At 39.5% G+C, this 14,990-nt stretch overlaps 1 protein-coding gene across 1 annotated transcript in view; it reads right to left on the reverse strand.

Moving 5' to 3' along the window:
* The window catches only part of LOC128694518 (uncharacterized), a 112,058-nt gene extending 102,587 nt beyond the window's left edge, over positions 1–9,471 (reverse strand). Inside the window, exon 1 of the mRNA XM_070097840.1 lies at positions 8,435–9,471. Within this exon, the coding sequence (XP_069953941.1) occupies positions 8,435–8,497 (63 nt within the window). The 5' untranslated portion in view covers positions 8,498–9,471. The remainder of the gene's footprint in view (positions 1–8,434) is intronic.
* Positions 9,472–14,990: the final 5,519 nt, after the last annotated feature.

Genomic DNA, 14,990 nt, shown 5'->3' on the forward strand with positions numbered 1-14,990 from the left:
AGAACCTAATTTAGTGCTTCAGGTTGTGTTACCCTTATTAAAACTATATATACGATAAAATTATTTAAAAACGATGTGTTGTAAATGATCTTTACGGGTTCAGCGCTGCCCTAAGTACATAAAGATGACTTAAAATGATGCTGTATAAAGGAAAAATTAATTTATGAGTTATCGCATTTCAACCCACTTGTTCCTCCTGTCAGCTAGTTACCAAATTTATTCCTCATGAACTTGTCACTTCCCGGAACTTGGGATGAGCCGCGTCACCAGGAGCTCCGTGTCCACATTTCACATTGACAATGGCTTAACGATATTCTTCATCGGATAATCCAAAAGCACTTCAAGCCCTTTCCTCAAACATGGTGAAGCACTGAAGAAATATGCCGCACATAGGAGAGAGGAGCCTACGACGACGTTTCGGTCCTCTCTCTCCTATGATACGGGGTATTTGTGTATTGTTCCAGTTACAGTATTGTGCCTTTTTCTTCTTTATGGCAAAGCACAACTCCTGCCCATGTAAATTACTCTCCCCAGTATATATATATATATATATATATATATATATATATATATATATATATATATATATATATATATATATATATATATATATATATATATATATATATATATATATATTAGTGGTAACTCTAAAGTTGAAAACTTGTCAGCCTGTAGGTTACTGACGGTCTATTGATGATCCAATTTTCTTGGAGGGGTTACCGACCCAAGCACATTCAAGCGGTTCCCTGCGCCTTTTACACACACACATACACACACACACACACACACACATACACTTGCTTCCCATTGTTTGTGTTGCACAGGCAAGCAGGGAGTCGAGGGGTTGCTACACTGTAATAACCCTCTTATTTCTTCACGATAATGGATGTAATACTGGTGCCACCACGATGTAACGAGACCAGCTGCCTGCATGATGCGGGGAAGACACTGCTGTACGTATACTTTGTGTATGTCTGTGTTTGCTTTGTTTTCGATTAGTGTATGTTATTTGCATGAATTATTATTTTATTAATGTATTTACACTCAGTGGCCACTTTGTGGGGCACTTACTTTTATATTTCAGTTTATTCTCCTCTGTATTTGACTGAAGAAGCCTGCTGTGTAGGCGAAACGTTTCGAAATAAAGATACCTAACTGTTGCACAAGTGTCTTATTCTTCAATTTATGTAGATGTTACACATTCATGCAGGAGTGTATTAAATGTTTTGTCAGATTTAAAATGAATCGAAATTTAAATCTTTCTCTCTCTCTCTCTCTCTCTGTGTTTTCCAGCGGTGAGATCGTGGGTTAGAAGCAGAAGAAAAATACTGAGTATCCAAGAGGGAACTAAGAAACTGAAATCATATAAGAGGAAAATGATGTCGCATTGTAATTCGTGGAGCGCTAAATCAGCGTGGGCCATTCCTTCTGATAAATGAAATCTCGATCCTCAGTCTGAAAATCTGTTCAGTCAGGCTGTTCTAAAACCCAGTGAAGAGGGATAAATATAAAACAGTTTCGCACTGCGGACCCAAAACCTAATAAAGCAAAAATAAGGTAAAACTATAAAGAATTTTTAAGAATAATTTTCATAATTTTTTAATTATTCACGTATTTTTAAAAAAAAAATCACATAAAGTGTAAAATAAAATCTAAAAGATTTGGTATTCTGGCTGTAAAATAATGTATTTTTAGTCAAAATATTAAAATTTTAGCTGCAAACAGGAAATAGTTCGATTCATCCTAGACCATTTTCCAATCACATCTGGAATAATAAACACATAAGAACTATAATATGATGCTTATGTGTTTATTTTAACATTGAGTCGGTATTTTATACCATTTACTACCAATCATACCTGTTGAGTATGAGTTTGGTGTAAGATAATTGTAAGTTAGATCTAAATTAACTGTAAGCTTATCAGAGCTTGGAGACACATTGGAACGAAGACGAACCATATAAAGTCCTCGGGAAACTTACAGCATTATGTTAACAGTGAAACAGAGGGAACAAGAGAGTTTGAACAGAGGCTAAACAGAACAGGTTTAAAAACATAAACAGTCACATTAAGGAAAATAACATAAAGTTAAAAGCCGGTCCCCTCAGGGAAGGTTCCTTGATGTTGGTGAGGGGCTCTTGATTTAGGGAATTGGATCTGTGCTCCAGTTCCCCGAATTAAGCCTGAATGCCTTCCACATCCTCCCCCCAGGCGCTGTATAATCCTCCGGGTTTAACGCTTCCCCCTTGATTATAATAATAATAAAAGCCGGTCCAGTAACTAAAGAGCAGACCACACAAAATCAACTAGAAATATGCAGCTGAAATATGGAATCTGAAAGGAAAAAAAATACGACCCAAAAATAAAGGAATTTTTAAAGGCTTGCACAACAAATTTTAGATTTATTCAACAAATTTATAGCCATTGTGGGGACACCACGAGGTGAATGTACAAGTACAAACAGGTAACTAGAAATAGATAATTAGAAATAGATAGCTTACGGGACTAGTGTAAAGCGGACTGAGGTAGAGCGACGAACTGGAATAAGAGGATCAATAACAGCTTTGCTTAATTCAGGAACGGAACGAATATTAGATTATCGTGACTAACAACACTATAAGATAAGATTTCGTTCGGATTTTTAACCCCGGAGGGTTAGCCACCCAGGATAACCCAAGAAAGTCAGTGCGTCATCGAGGACTGTCTAACTTATTTCCATTGGGGTCCTTAATCTTGTCCCCCAGGATGCGACCCACACCAGTCGACTAACACCCAGGTACCTATTTGCTACTAGGTGAACAGGACAACAGGTGTAAGGAAACGTGTCGAAATATTTCCACCCGCCGGGAATCGAACCCGGGCCCTCCGTGTGTGAAGCGGGAGCTTTAGCCACCAGGCTACCGGGCCACTGATCAAGTCCAACCTCTTTTCGTAAGTGGTAAGCAAGTGGCAGACAAGCAGGAAGTTATAGATGACAGACAAGCAGGAAATTATAGCTGACAGACAAGGAGGAAGTCGCAGCTGACAGACAGCTTACAGGCAGGCAGGTAAAACAGGCAAAAACCTCGAAACCAGTCCTAGGTAAATTATTTTAAAAACCCGAAACCGGTCGTAAATAAAATAAATAAAAACCTGAAAACTGGTCACAGGTAAATTACAAATAAAACTCTCGAACCAGATTAAAGATAAATTTAGAGGTAAAACCCTTGAAATCAGTCAGAGATAAACCCTTGAAACCAGTCAGAGGTAAATCCTGAAACCAGTCAGAGGTAAACCCTTGAAACCAGTCAGAGATAAACCCTTGAAACCAGTCACAGGTAAACCCTTGAAACCAGTCAGAGGTAAACCCTGAAACCAGTCAGAGGTAAACCCTTGAAACCAGTCAGAGGTAAACCCTTGAAACCAGTCACAGGTAAACCCTTGAAACCAGTCAGAGGTAAACCCTGAAACCAGTCAGAGGTAAACCCTTGAAAACAGTCAGAGGTAAATCCTGAAACCAGTCAGAAGTAAAGCCTTGAAACCAGTCAGAGGTAAAGCCTTGAAACCGGTCAAAGGTAAACCTTGAAACAGGTCAGAGGTAAACCTTGAAACCAGTCAGAGGTAAACCCTTGAAACCAGTCAGAGGTAAACTCTTGAAACCAGTAAGAGGTAAACCCATCGAAACCAGTCAGAAATATCACAGGTGGAATCCTCGGAATCAGTCAGCAATGAACCTCTGAAACCGGTCAAAGATATCTCACAGCCGATAACCTTGAAACCGGTCAAGGTTATATCACTGACTGAAAAAAAGGTAATCCAATAAATGTTTTGCACTCTGGAATTTTTGGAGTGTTTCTTTGAATTATAAACATAAAGCGCAACACTCCTACATTCTTCTACTTACTCTTGGAGATAAGTGTCTGCTGTATATTATGCACTTATCCTCGCTTTCTGTGTGTTTCTCAATAATTCTCATTCTTGCGATATTTCTTCACAGCGAGATGGATTCAAGTCAAACCGTACCATGGGCGGGGTTAGAACCCGCGATCAGAGAATCTCAAACCCCGCCCGTGGTATAGTTTGTTTGCAATCGTGTCATTACGATTTCGTGAGTCATGGGTTCGAGTCCTTCAGCCGTAAACATGTGTGTCTTCAGCCCATCCATTTATTAACAGGGAAAATGATGACCTTTCATAAACATTGTAATTCACGAGGTGTAAACAGTGATTATGTTACTGTGTTTCTGGACGTTTTTCCGTCTTTTCATATCTTCAAACTTTCGTTTATAACTCGAGAACGCCTCAGCCGATCGAATTCAACTTTCAATGCTGATTCATGCAACTCATGGTGTGGCTGCCATGTATTCAGTGTTTCATAGCTGACTGAAACTGGGCCCATAAATTTGAAACATCCTGTATATGCATCTCGGATCGTTCACCGATCGAGATGTATATATTTTATTATTATTATTATTATTATTATTATTATTATTATTATTATTATTATTATTATTATTATTATTATTATTATTATTGTTATTATTATTATTATTATTATTATTATTATTATTATTTACTCGCGAAATCATAACTAAATTCGTGGAGCGCAGGCGAATGCGTTACTTTTAGGACTTTCTTACACTTAAAATGAACCCAATTATTTCCGTGAGTAATAAACAATAAGAATGATAATATAAATTGTTATCATTATTATTATATCATCACCTGCCACTACTGTTATGTCTAACAAGAGAACCACCATCATCCAAAGCTCAAGCTGTGGGTCATCATACGACTAAGACCCACGTCGGGAAACTCTTGTGCTTGTGCTGTTTCCTAACAAACCAAACCTAACCTAACCTGGCCTAGCCTACCCTAACCTAGCCTAACCTAACCTAACCTAACCTAACCTAACCTAACCTAACCTAACCTAACCTAACCTAACCTAATCTAATCTGGCCTAGCCTACTATAACCTAACCTAATCTAACCAAGTCTAACCTAACCTACCCTAACCTAACCTAACCTAACCTAACCTAATCTAATCTGGCCTAGCCTACTATAACCTAACCTAATCTAACCAAGTCTAACCTAACCTACCCTAACCTAACCTAACCTAACCTGACCTACCCTAACTTAACCTTACCTAACCTTGCCTAACCTAGCCTAACCTAGCCTACCCTTCCCTAACCTAACCTAACCTAGCCTTCCCTAACCTAACCTAACCTAATCTAACTTGACCAAACTTAACCTAACCTAAGCAAATCACCCTCATAAATACCACCGTCACTACCTCTACCTTCACTTCCCTTGTGCACCATCATCACTACCACCGTCACTACCTCTACCTTCACTTCCCTTGTGCACCATCATCACTACCACCGTCACTACCTCTACCTTCACTTCCCTTGTTCACCATCATCACTACCACCGTCACCTCCTCTACCTTCACTTCCCTTGTGCACCATCATCACCACTACCACCGTCACCACTGCTGTAATATTAAAGCTATTTTCTAGGAAAGCTCGTCGATAATATGTGCGTATTTCATCACAATTTCTTCATTCCTCATCACCATCAAAGCACGATGAGAAACTCTTTCACATCATCTGTAATTACGGGGTACAAACACTTGAGTGTCGGTGGCTGCGTTCGGGAAAGTAATTAAGTGGGCTGAGTCGCCTCTGCATAAGTGCTCTCACTTAAATTGGCTGAAGCACTCTAGCTGATGAATCCCATATTTTTCAAGGACACTGTATACACGTACTTGTTTTACACACACACACACACATACACAGCTTTAAAAAGAGGTATGGTACTCATGAAGTAAGGAGAGAGAGTAATCTAGTATCGACCTGTGAAGAGGCGGGGCCAGGAGCTATGAATCGACCCCTGCAACCACAATTAGGTGAGTACACACACACACACACACACACACACATACTCACTGACAAAAAATAATTTTAAAGTACTGAAAATTCATAAAAATAATTTGTAATATTTTTTCTGTAAAAGTATGTAAATTTTTAGCAATAAATGAAATTCGTGGAAGTAATTTGAATATTTTTTGGCCTGGACAAAATATAAAGAAAATAAAGGAAGTTCCAGAACTGGATAAAACTTTTTCATGAGCGTCTATCGTTTAATATAATAAAAGTAATAATAATAATAATAATAATAATAATAATAATAATAATAATAATAATAATAATAATAATAATAATAATAACAATAATAATAATAACAGCAATAATAATAATTTATTATAATAATTATACTATTACTACTACTACTGCTACTATTATTAATAATAATAATAATAATAATAATAATAATAATAATAATAATAATAATAATAATAATAATAATAATAATAATATGATTTAACAGAAATGGGATAACTGAAAAATGTTGATACTGCAAAGTACCAAGACGAATTTATAGAAGTAACTGAAAAAGAAGAAGAAAATTTAGTTTCTGGGAGTGACTTTACCGACATTAATAAAAAATTATGTAGTTTGTGTAAATGATTTAAAAGAAATAGGAATAATGGAGCTTTTGGAAGTGATCGTAAGAAGATAGGAACTGAGTAACTGGAAACATTAATTGATAAGGTTCCTAATATTATCTTCACCTAATTAGGACTTAGTGCATTTTCCCAATATGATTAGAAATTATTAAGAATTAGCGGAATTTCCACAAGGAATTAGGTCTTCTTAACTGCAGTCAAAACTATTTAAAAGTACCAATTGCTTTGATGTTTTAAAAATGAAGGAACGTGCTCAGAAGCACTGTAAAATAATATAATTTATTGGAAGAGGATGGGTTTATTGACATCATAGCGATTACATCGAGTGGCGAGACCTTGGGGTCACGAAACTGGAAGATTTCATCAGTATATCTGTAATCAATGACGGATATCCCATGAGTTACTTGAGAAACATCTGGCGAGGCTCTCAATACGAATGACTTGACTTGTTGTTGTTAAAATATTTGTTAGCTAACGCTGGTCTTGATACGATACTTGACTCTACTGGCTATGTGAGAAATGATTGGCTGCTGTTAGAATTATTATTATCATTATAATCAAGGGGGAAGCGCTAAATCCGTAGGATTATACAGCGCCTGGGGGAGGGATGTGGAAGGCATTCAGGCTTACTGCTGCTGTTAGAAGTTTCTGAGTGATGTGGGGAACGGCTGATAAAGCAGACAAGAATAAAATTGTGGGGAACGGCTGATAAAGCAGACAAGAATAAAATTGTGGGGAACGGCTGATAAAGCAGACAAGAATAAAATTGTGGGGAACGGCTGATAAAGCAGACAAGAATAAAGTTGTGATGGCTGATAAAGCAGACAAGAATAAAGTTGTGATGGCTGATAAAGCAGACAAGAATAAAGTTGTGATGGATGATGTCGCTCTTCAAATAAACTTTAGTTGTTGTTCATTCTTTTAAGCTGATGTAGGAACATAGCTTCAAGTTATCAAGAGATATCCCTGGACAGCTGGTGGATGCTTAGCGTGTAGTGCAACACTATAGAGCAAGCTACGAATTGCTTTTAGAAATATAGATTCATCATAATTTAAATAAATTTACAATCAAGAGAAAACGCTTCATTTGTAAGCCTCTCTCACTGCCTTCGAAAAATACCCATTATATTTTTGTTATTATTTCGAAGATTCGAAATTCTCGTAACTAGTGCTGGCTACCTGTAACTCAGTAGTCCCTTGAATACAAGAGTTACAAGCTCCTCGTAAGCACTGACAACCCTTGTACTAAATTGTCCCACTCCAGTAGATCAGCACACGAGACAGCACATGACATCAACTACCTCATAACTTTGGAACTCCTACAACTTTGGCTATGAGAAACTTTATTAAAAAAAATATTCACATTAATGACAGCTTATGTTATATGACAATATATTTGACAGGATTACATTATTAGCAATTAATCCACCACCTGAAAATGGAAAATAGTTTATGAATTATTTCAGCCAGGATATTGTGCATTTTAATCGATAGCAGAATATCACTTGATTAATGTACCGGCCACATAAGTGGTTGCAGAGAGGACTGTGATTGTTATCAGTACTCAGTATAGCGTGACACATCCGGTTATATAACTCGGCTATATCTCGGAGTCATCGTCCGCAAGTGGTATTTGGAGATCTACTGATAACAGAGACCCCTGGGTTACCAGGTACAGGAAATGAGGTTCAGGTGGTTAGGCAACAGTAGTCAGCAGATCAGGTAGGATGCTGTGGAATATGTCTGCACTCATGTTGTCATACAATGGACGGGGCTATTAATAACTAAAATCCATCAGTTTCATTCTTCTAAGAACGTATCATTTTTGTATTGTTCCAGTCACTGTATTGAGCCACTTTATTCTCTTTATAGACATGTAACTTAAATAAATACAAGGTTGTACTGATTAACCAGCTATTAACTTACCAGGTCAGACGGAGTCCTGGTGATTCGGTCTTCAGCCAAAATTTGTTTGACGCGGCGAGGCATGGTCAGAAGCACAAGTCACCCCACCAGTACACTACAAGGAAGTAAGACACAAGGTCACCCTACACCGGTATTGCACCGGGTTAATCCACACTTGCTACACGCGGTCACTGGTCTGAATTTCCTCTAGCAGATTCAATTCAAGGTCATCATGATCGTGTTCACATATTTACTATTCTCCAAGGTGAGTTTAAGGTATGATAATCATAACTGCACGAAAATATTTTACCTATCAATACTGAGTCGTGACTCATGGTTCGGTATTTTCGTTATATCCACTGTAAGCAGTCTTATGGTAATAATTTAAGAAATCACATTATTACAGAAATACAGAGAATTATTGTTTAGTATTTGAGAGGATTCAGATGTTTATGTAATGGTTACAGCTGTATGAACTCGGGAGGCTGTATCGGCACATTCCGTCATGGTGATGGAGGAAGCGGCGTGTTGCACCAACAGGTCGGGGGAGCGAGACCATGATGACTGGAGCCTCGAGCCAGTCAACAGTCCAGATACAAGTGTGGAGCATACCAGCTGACTACGACGTGTTTGCAGTGTTACCATGGTGACGAGAGCAGGTCCTTCACTGCCCCTTCCCCCACATCACAAGCACTAAAATAATTTTTCTCTGCAGCTCAACAGAAACAGGTGTAATGGAGGCATCCATATTGTTATGGTGCTGACAGCGGCTCTGGCGGGTATAATGCTGAGTGTCACGCCACACAAGAGTCGAGGAGACGGAGGCCACAAGAGACAAGCTGTGATAAATGAAGGTGGCATGTGAATCGTTACCACGAGGATGGTAGGGGAAGGGGGATCGATCATCAGGTGGCACTGTAACATCTGTTATCACAGCTATCTCCACTCAGGAACCCACGTGAACGACCAGAAACACTTGACGTCACGAACGACCAAAAACACTTGAAGCAGCGAACGACCAGAAACACTAGACGTCGCGAGCAGGCACTCACGCACACACACATCGGTAAATGATTACCGCCGGTGGAATACAAAATGCAAAAATTATTGATAATTTGAAAAAAAAAAAAATAACAGAAGACAGGACACCACTACAAATGCACTATTATAAAAGTATAATTACACTCTACAATTTTCACATGCAAAAAAGAATTAAACTCGGCACAGCATGTAGTTTAACCTATGACATCATTAATCATGAGACCACTTCCAAGGCTGAACAAGTGAGCTGATGGCTGCTAATGACATGTCAGTCACACGCCAGTGTTGTTTTTCTGCTAAACACTACACAGTGATCACCCTCTTATGTCTTACGTAATTTTCTCTGATTAATTGTCACTACGTGTTCTCGGAGAACATACATTACTGTTGTGGCAGTTGTTTCAGCCGTTCGTGGAAACTATTACGGAACTGTATTTGCTTAGAGAAGGAAATTCTACAGGAGAGAAGTCGAGAGGTGAAGATATTATTATTATTATTATTATTATTATTATTATTATTATTATTATTATTATTATTATTATCGTTATTATCGGAAAGTGCTAAACTCATAAGGGTAATATAGCACCTAAGGAAATGAGAGATATGTGCGCAAATCTTTATTTGTAGCATACATTTCATTCCAAACAGTTTTTTCAGTGAGCCGAGAGAGCTTTCTTTAGAGCTCTTTCAGTGTGTGCTTTCAAATGTAAAGGTGAAGAGTAGAGACATTTTGAAAGATTTCGTTCGTTCCCATCCCATTAAAATAGTACTCTGGAAGCCAGTACCTCCCTCTCTTCTCTACCAGAATTCTATCTCTCATATATTCTTCCCGATGTTACAGAATTACTCTTTCCCATCTAGTCTTCTTTCGCATTTTTTTCCTCTCACGACTTTCTGAATTTACCAACCCCCTTCATTAACCAGGCCATTTACGAAACAGAACACATCCCTGCCACACAAGACCCACTCACGTTCACCCATTGCCCATTGGAGTAGAAATCCACCTTCCTCATAGCTTTATCTTTTCAGAACTAGAGAACTGGTGTCAGATTTTAGGTATTGTGAGAGGAATCTTCACATCAACCCCCTCCTCTCGCCCGGCCAGGTACTCCTGGCGTGGCGAGAGGAGGGGAGGATGATCTGTCACAGCTGCAAGCTACACTTGCTGATGTACAGCTGGGTAAGATAAGATTTGTTCGGATTTTGAACCTGGAGGGTTAGCTATCCACAATAATCCCCCCCCCCCAAAAAAAAAAAACAAAGTGCGTTATAGAGGACTGACTGTTTCAGTTCCATTGTGGTCATTCAATATTGTCCTCATAGGATGTGACCCACTCTATTCAGCTAACACCCAGGTACTTACTGCTGGCTGAACAGAAACAGCAGGTGTAAGGAAACATGCTTAATATTTCTACTCGGCTGGGGATTGAATCACGGACACTCGGTGTGTAAAGCGACAGCGTTGCCAACCAAGCCACGGGCTTTCCACCTCCCCCTTCTCCTCACCTCTCCTGCACTTGCTTCGCCAGTACCTTCCCTTCCTCTACTTATCAAATTTGCTTCACCTTCATCTAAAGCGCTCTCTAATGTTGCATGGCCTGTGCATGAGAACCTGGCTAGTTGGAAACTGGCCCAATTATCGCCTCCAGTAACTTCACTGTTCTGCGTCGGAGACTTATTTTGTAATGGTGGAATGATGAATCTTAATATGCGTTGACACACATGCTCTTATCTCGAATTCCAAGAGTTGGTCCAGCCTGCCTGGTCCACGATTTTCCAGAAATGCTCATGCATGCTAGTGGTTTTCTTTGTGCTTACCTGGAGGTTACCTGGAGGTTATTCCGGGGATCAACGCCCCCGCGGCCCGGTCCATGACCAGGCCTCCCGATGGATTAGGGCCTGATCAACTAGGCTGTTACTGCTGGCCGCACGCAGTCCGACGTACGAGCCACAGCCCGGCTGATCCGGCACTGGCTTGACAATATTTTTTACATGTAAAGTACACATTGTACTCTAATAGGAAATGAAGGGTTAGAATTGATTTGATTTGATGGTTTGAATCACAATGACTGGTTAAAATATTCGATTTATTTACTGTCTATTAGTACTGTCGTTAGTATTTACTTCTTGTTGACTTTAAGGACGGCACCTCAGTAAGAGATTTCGAGTCTATAAAGTCAAAATTCTCCAAACGTACACTTAAGGCCACAAACTTTTTATTGACTTCAATGGATCCTCAGACTAGAAAAAGTTTGGGGATTACCGTGATATATTATAACAGGTAAACATTATGCATGAAGGGTGTGTGTGATATTTAAACATAATTCATGTTCTAACGTTGTAAGATGTCATATAAATAAGAGTAGCCGTACAGTTTTGTCTCTTTAATTTTGGTAATACTTATAAAACATATTTTTTTTTTTTATAACTCAGAAGTGAAGCGATCGGTTCACAACCAGGATAACCCGGGTTTGAATGTTGGGAAAGGTGAGACATGTGGGCAGATCTCCTATTACCTGCTTTCCCAGTTTACCTAGCAGTTAATAGGTGTCTAAAGGTTAGTCGAATAGTGAAGAGGACAAATAGAGTCTACTCTGTTTCCTGCTCCTCTTGTCCTCTTCAGTACTTAGGAGAAACTGGCCGATCTCTTTCTGACAAACTTAAAGAACACAAAAGATGTGTTAGACTTGCCGACACAAGTAATACTCTTTTCTGTCATGTTAGAGATCAGTCGAACATTGTGGGCACACTAACCATACCACGGGCGGGGAGAGAGCCCGCGATCAGAGTCTCAAAACTCTAGACCGTCGCCTTAGCCACGGTCGAGACGGTCTGGAGTTTTGAGACTCTCTGATCGCGGGTTCTATCCCCGCCCGTGGTATGGTTTGTTTACAATCGTGTCATTACGATTTCGTGAGTCGTGGGTACACTTCTTGGCTTTCATGGGTTGTCCTGCGTTATTAACGATACGGGAGTGATAATACGAAGCCATTCTTCCGCATACCTGGAGTATACCTGGAGAGGGTTTCGAGAGTCAACGCCCCCACGGCCCGGTCTGTGACCAGCCTCACATAGCAAGTACAAGTAAATGCCATGTCAAGCAATCTTAAATTTTACATATTAGTACTGTCGTTAGTATTTACTTTTGCTGACTATAAGGACGGCAGGCAACTCTTCCTAAATATTACTTAAAGAATAAGATAGAGATAAATATGTCACACTGTTAAACTTTGCTGCTTTAGGACAGATAAGGTTCGTCAGCAAACAGGACATGTGTTTCCTGACGCGGGTTTTATTTATATGAAAACCCGTAACTGGACTTTTTGGTCATCTGATCGAAGCTTTCCACTGGCTTATCTGTCCATCCTTTTAAAAATTAAGGTTATCTATCTTTGCCGGGCTTGCTTATATAATATTATCTTACATAATGTTAAAACACCATCATATAGATCGACACCATGCCCAGCCCTTCTAGGGAAGGGTAGGTGCCTGAGCCCGAGCCTTTAGCTCATAAGACTGTCATTCCCATTAGCCTCCTTGTGGCGGGGATGGCAGACCAGAGAGGCCTAGCTTGTGGCTAGGCCTAGGGACAGTTGGTCCCAAAGATGAGGAGGTACTTGTGCCTCCTCCCATGGGAGACTTAGGTCTCAAACACTCCCTAAAGAGGGAGCCAAGGCCGGGCCACCACTTGGAAAAGGCCCGGGCCGGGACAATACCGGCGAATATTTAATAATAATAATAAATAAACCATCATATATAAGTGTATTTATCTGTTAATGTTACATATCTGGTAATGGTTCCTATTTTACATATAACTATGTGCTTAATGCGGTGACTGACCTACATTTAGGGGCCCTGAAACTTGAACTGCTATGGGGGCCCCTTAGCAACCCTTTCTCGTACAGTAGGTCCAAAATTTTGAAGCAATGTGGACTAAAGTCGTTTCTGGGGTCCCTCCGAGATTAGGGGCCCTGAAGCTTAAGCTTCATTAGTTTCATAGTAGATCCGCCCCTGGCTTCATGCAGCCACTGTGAACAACATGATACTGCCTATGATATAACTTGCATAAAACCTGTATGAAGCTCATCTAATCATTCATATTATAGATAGTCTGATGAGCACCTGAGTTGTAGCTAAATATTACAGGTCGGATTTTGGAGAGGGGGATCAAAGGACCCCTTCTGAAATAAACCAGACTGAGTGACCGAAAAAAAAAAATCAGTCTAAGGGAAACAAATTATTTTTGCTTACCTTAAAATTCTTAGGACTTCATTTTCTACAACGAAGGTTTTCTGTCAAAGAAAACGAGTAACATTAAATTCGATGTTAAACGCAAGTAAAATAGAGATCATTGTGACTACTGATAAGCGATAAGATGTACCTTCACGTTATGTATTTTCGTGGTTCATAAACTTCTGGGATGATTATCATTTCCTCAACCTGTATTGTGTAAGATACTGGAGCAGAGATATGTCACAGTTTTGCAGAGATCAAATAAAAGCTGAATTGCAATGCAACGTTTCATTTAGAGCTGAGCCTAATGAATTCATAAAGAATACGTTTAACACATATTTTCACTGAGAGTGAGATAAGAACGCTAAAGAATGGTTTGTCATGTGTTGATGCTGCAGATATCGGAGAAATACTTACGGTCTACTGGTCCATTTGTGGAATTTATGGTAGAAAAACATATCACTCTCTGGAAATAAATGGTATAAAATACCGACACAATGAAAATATAAACACAAATGCAGCATAATATGATCCTTTATTGACAACGTTTCACCCACACAGTGGGCTTTTTCAAGTCACACACGGATCTACCTGGGGTTGGAAGGTACGAGAGTATTTATAGTCATTTATAGTCATGACTATAAATACTCTCGTACCTTCCAAACCCAGGTAGATCCGTGTGTGACTTGAAAAAGCCCACTGTGTGGGTGAAACGTTGTCAATAAAGGATCATATTATACTGCATTTGTGTTTATATTTCCATATCACTCTCTGTTACTCTCATTTTGATTTGTACTCATAAATCCACAAGTAGGATTTATTATGCCATTATATAAGTGTATATTCAACACTGGAATAACTGAGTTAACACAAGTATCTGATAGGAATTTACATGTTCTTTAGTGGTGTACTAGTGGGAATAGCGCTAACGCTAGACACTATACCTGGAGTATACCTGGAGAGAGTTCCGGGGGTCAACGCCTCCGCGGCCCGGTCTGTGACCAGGTCTCATGGTGGATCAGGGCCTGATCAACCAGGCTGTTACTGCTGGCCGCACGCAATCCAACGTACGAACCACAGCCCGGCTGGTCAGGTACTGACTTTAGGTGCCTATCCAGTGCCTTCTTGAAGACAGCCAGGGGACGTATTAAACTCTCGAAATGTACTCCAGCAGCCATCTTATACTCTCCCAAAGCATTTCAACAACCATCGTATACTCACCCAAACCACTCCAACATTAAACTATTCAGTGTATTTGCATATAATTGTTAGATCATTAAATTGATGAGCAAGACTTATATGC

The sequence above is a fragment of the Cherax quadricarinatus genome, chromosome 60, assembly GCF_038502225.1.
Source record: "Cherax quadricarinatus isolate ZL_2023a chromosome 60, ASM3850222v1, whole genome shotgun sequence".
Taxonomy (NCBI): Eukaryota; Metazoa; Arthropoda; class Malacostraca; order Decapoda; family Parastacidae; genus Cherax; species Cherax quadricarinatus.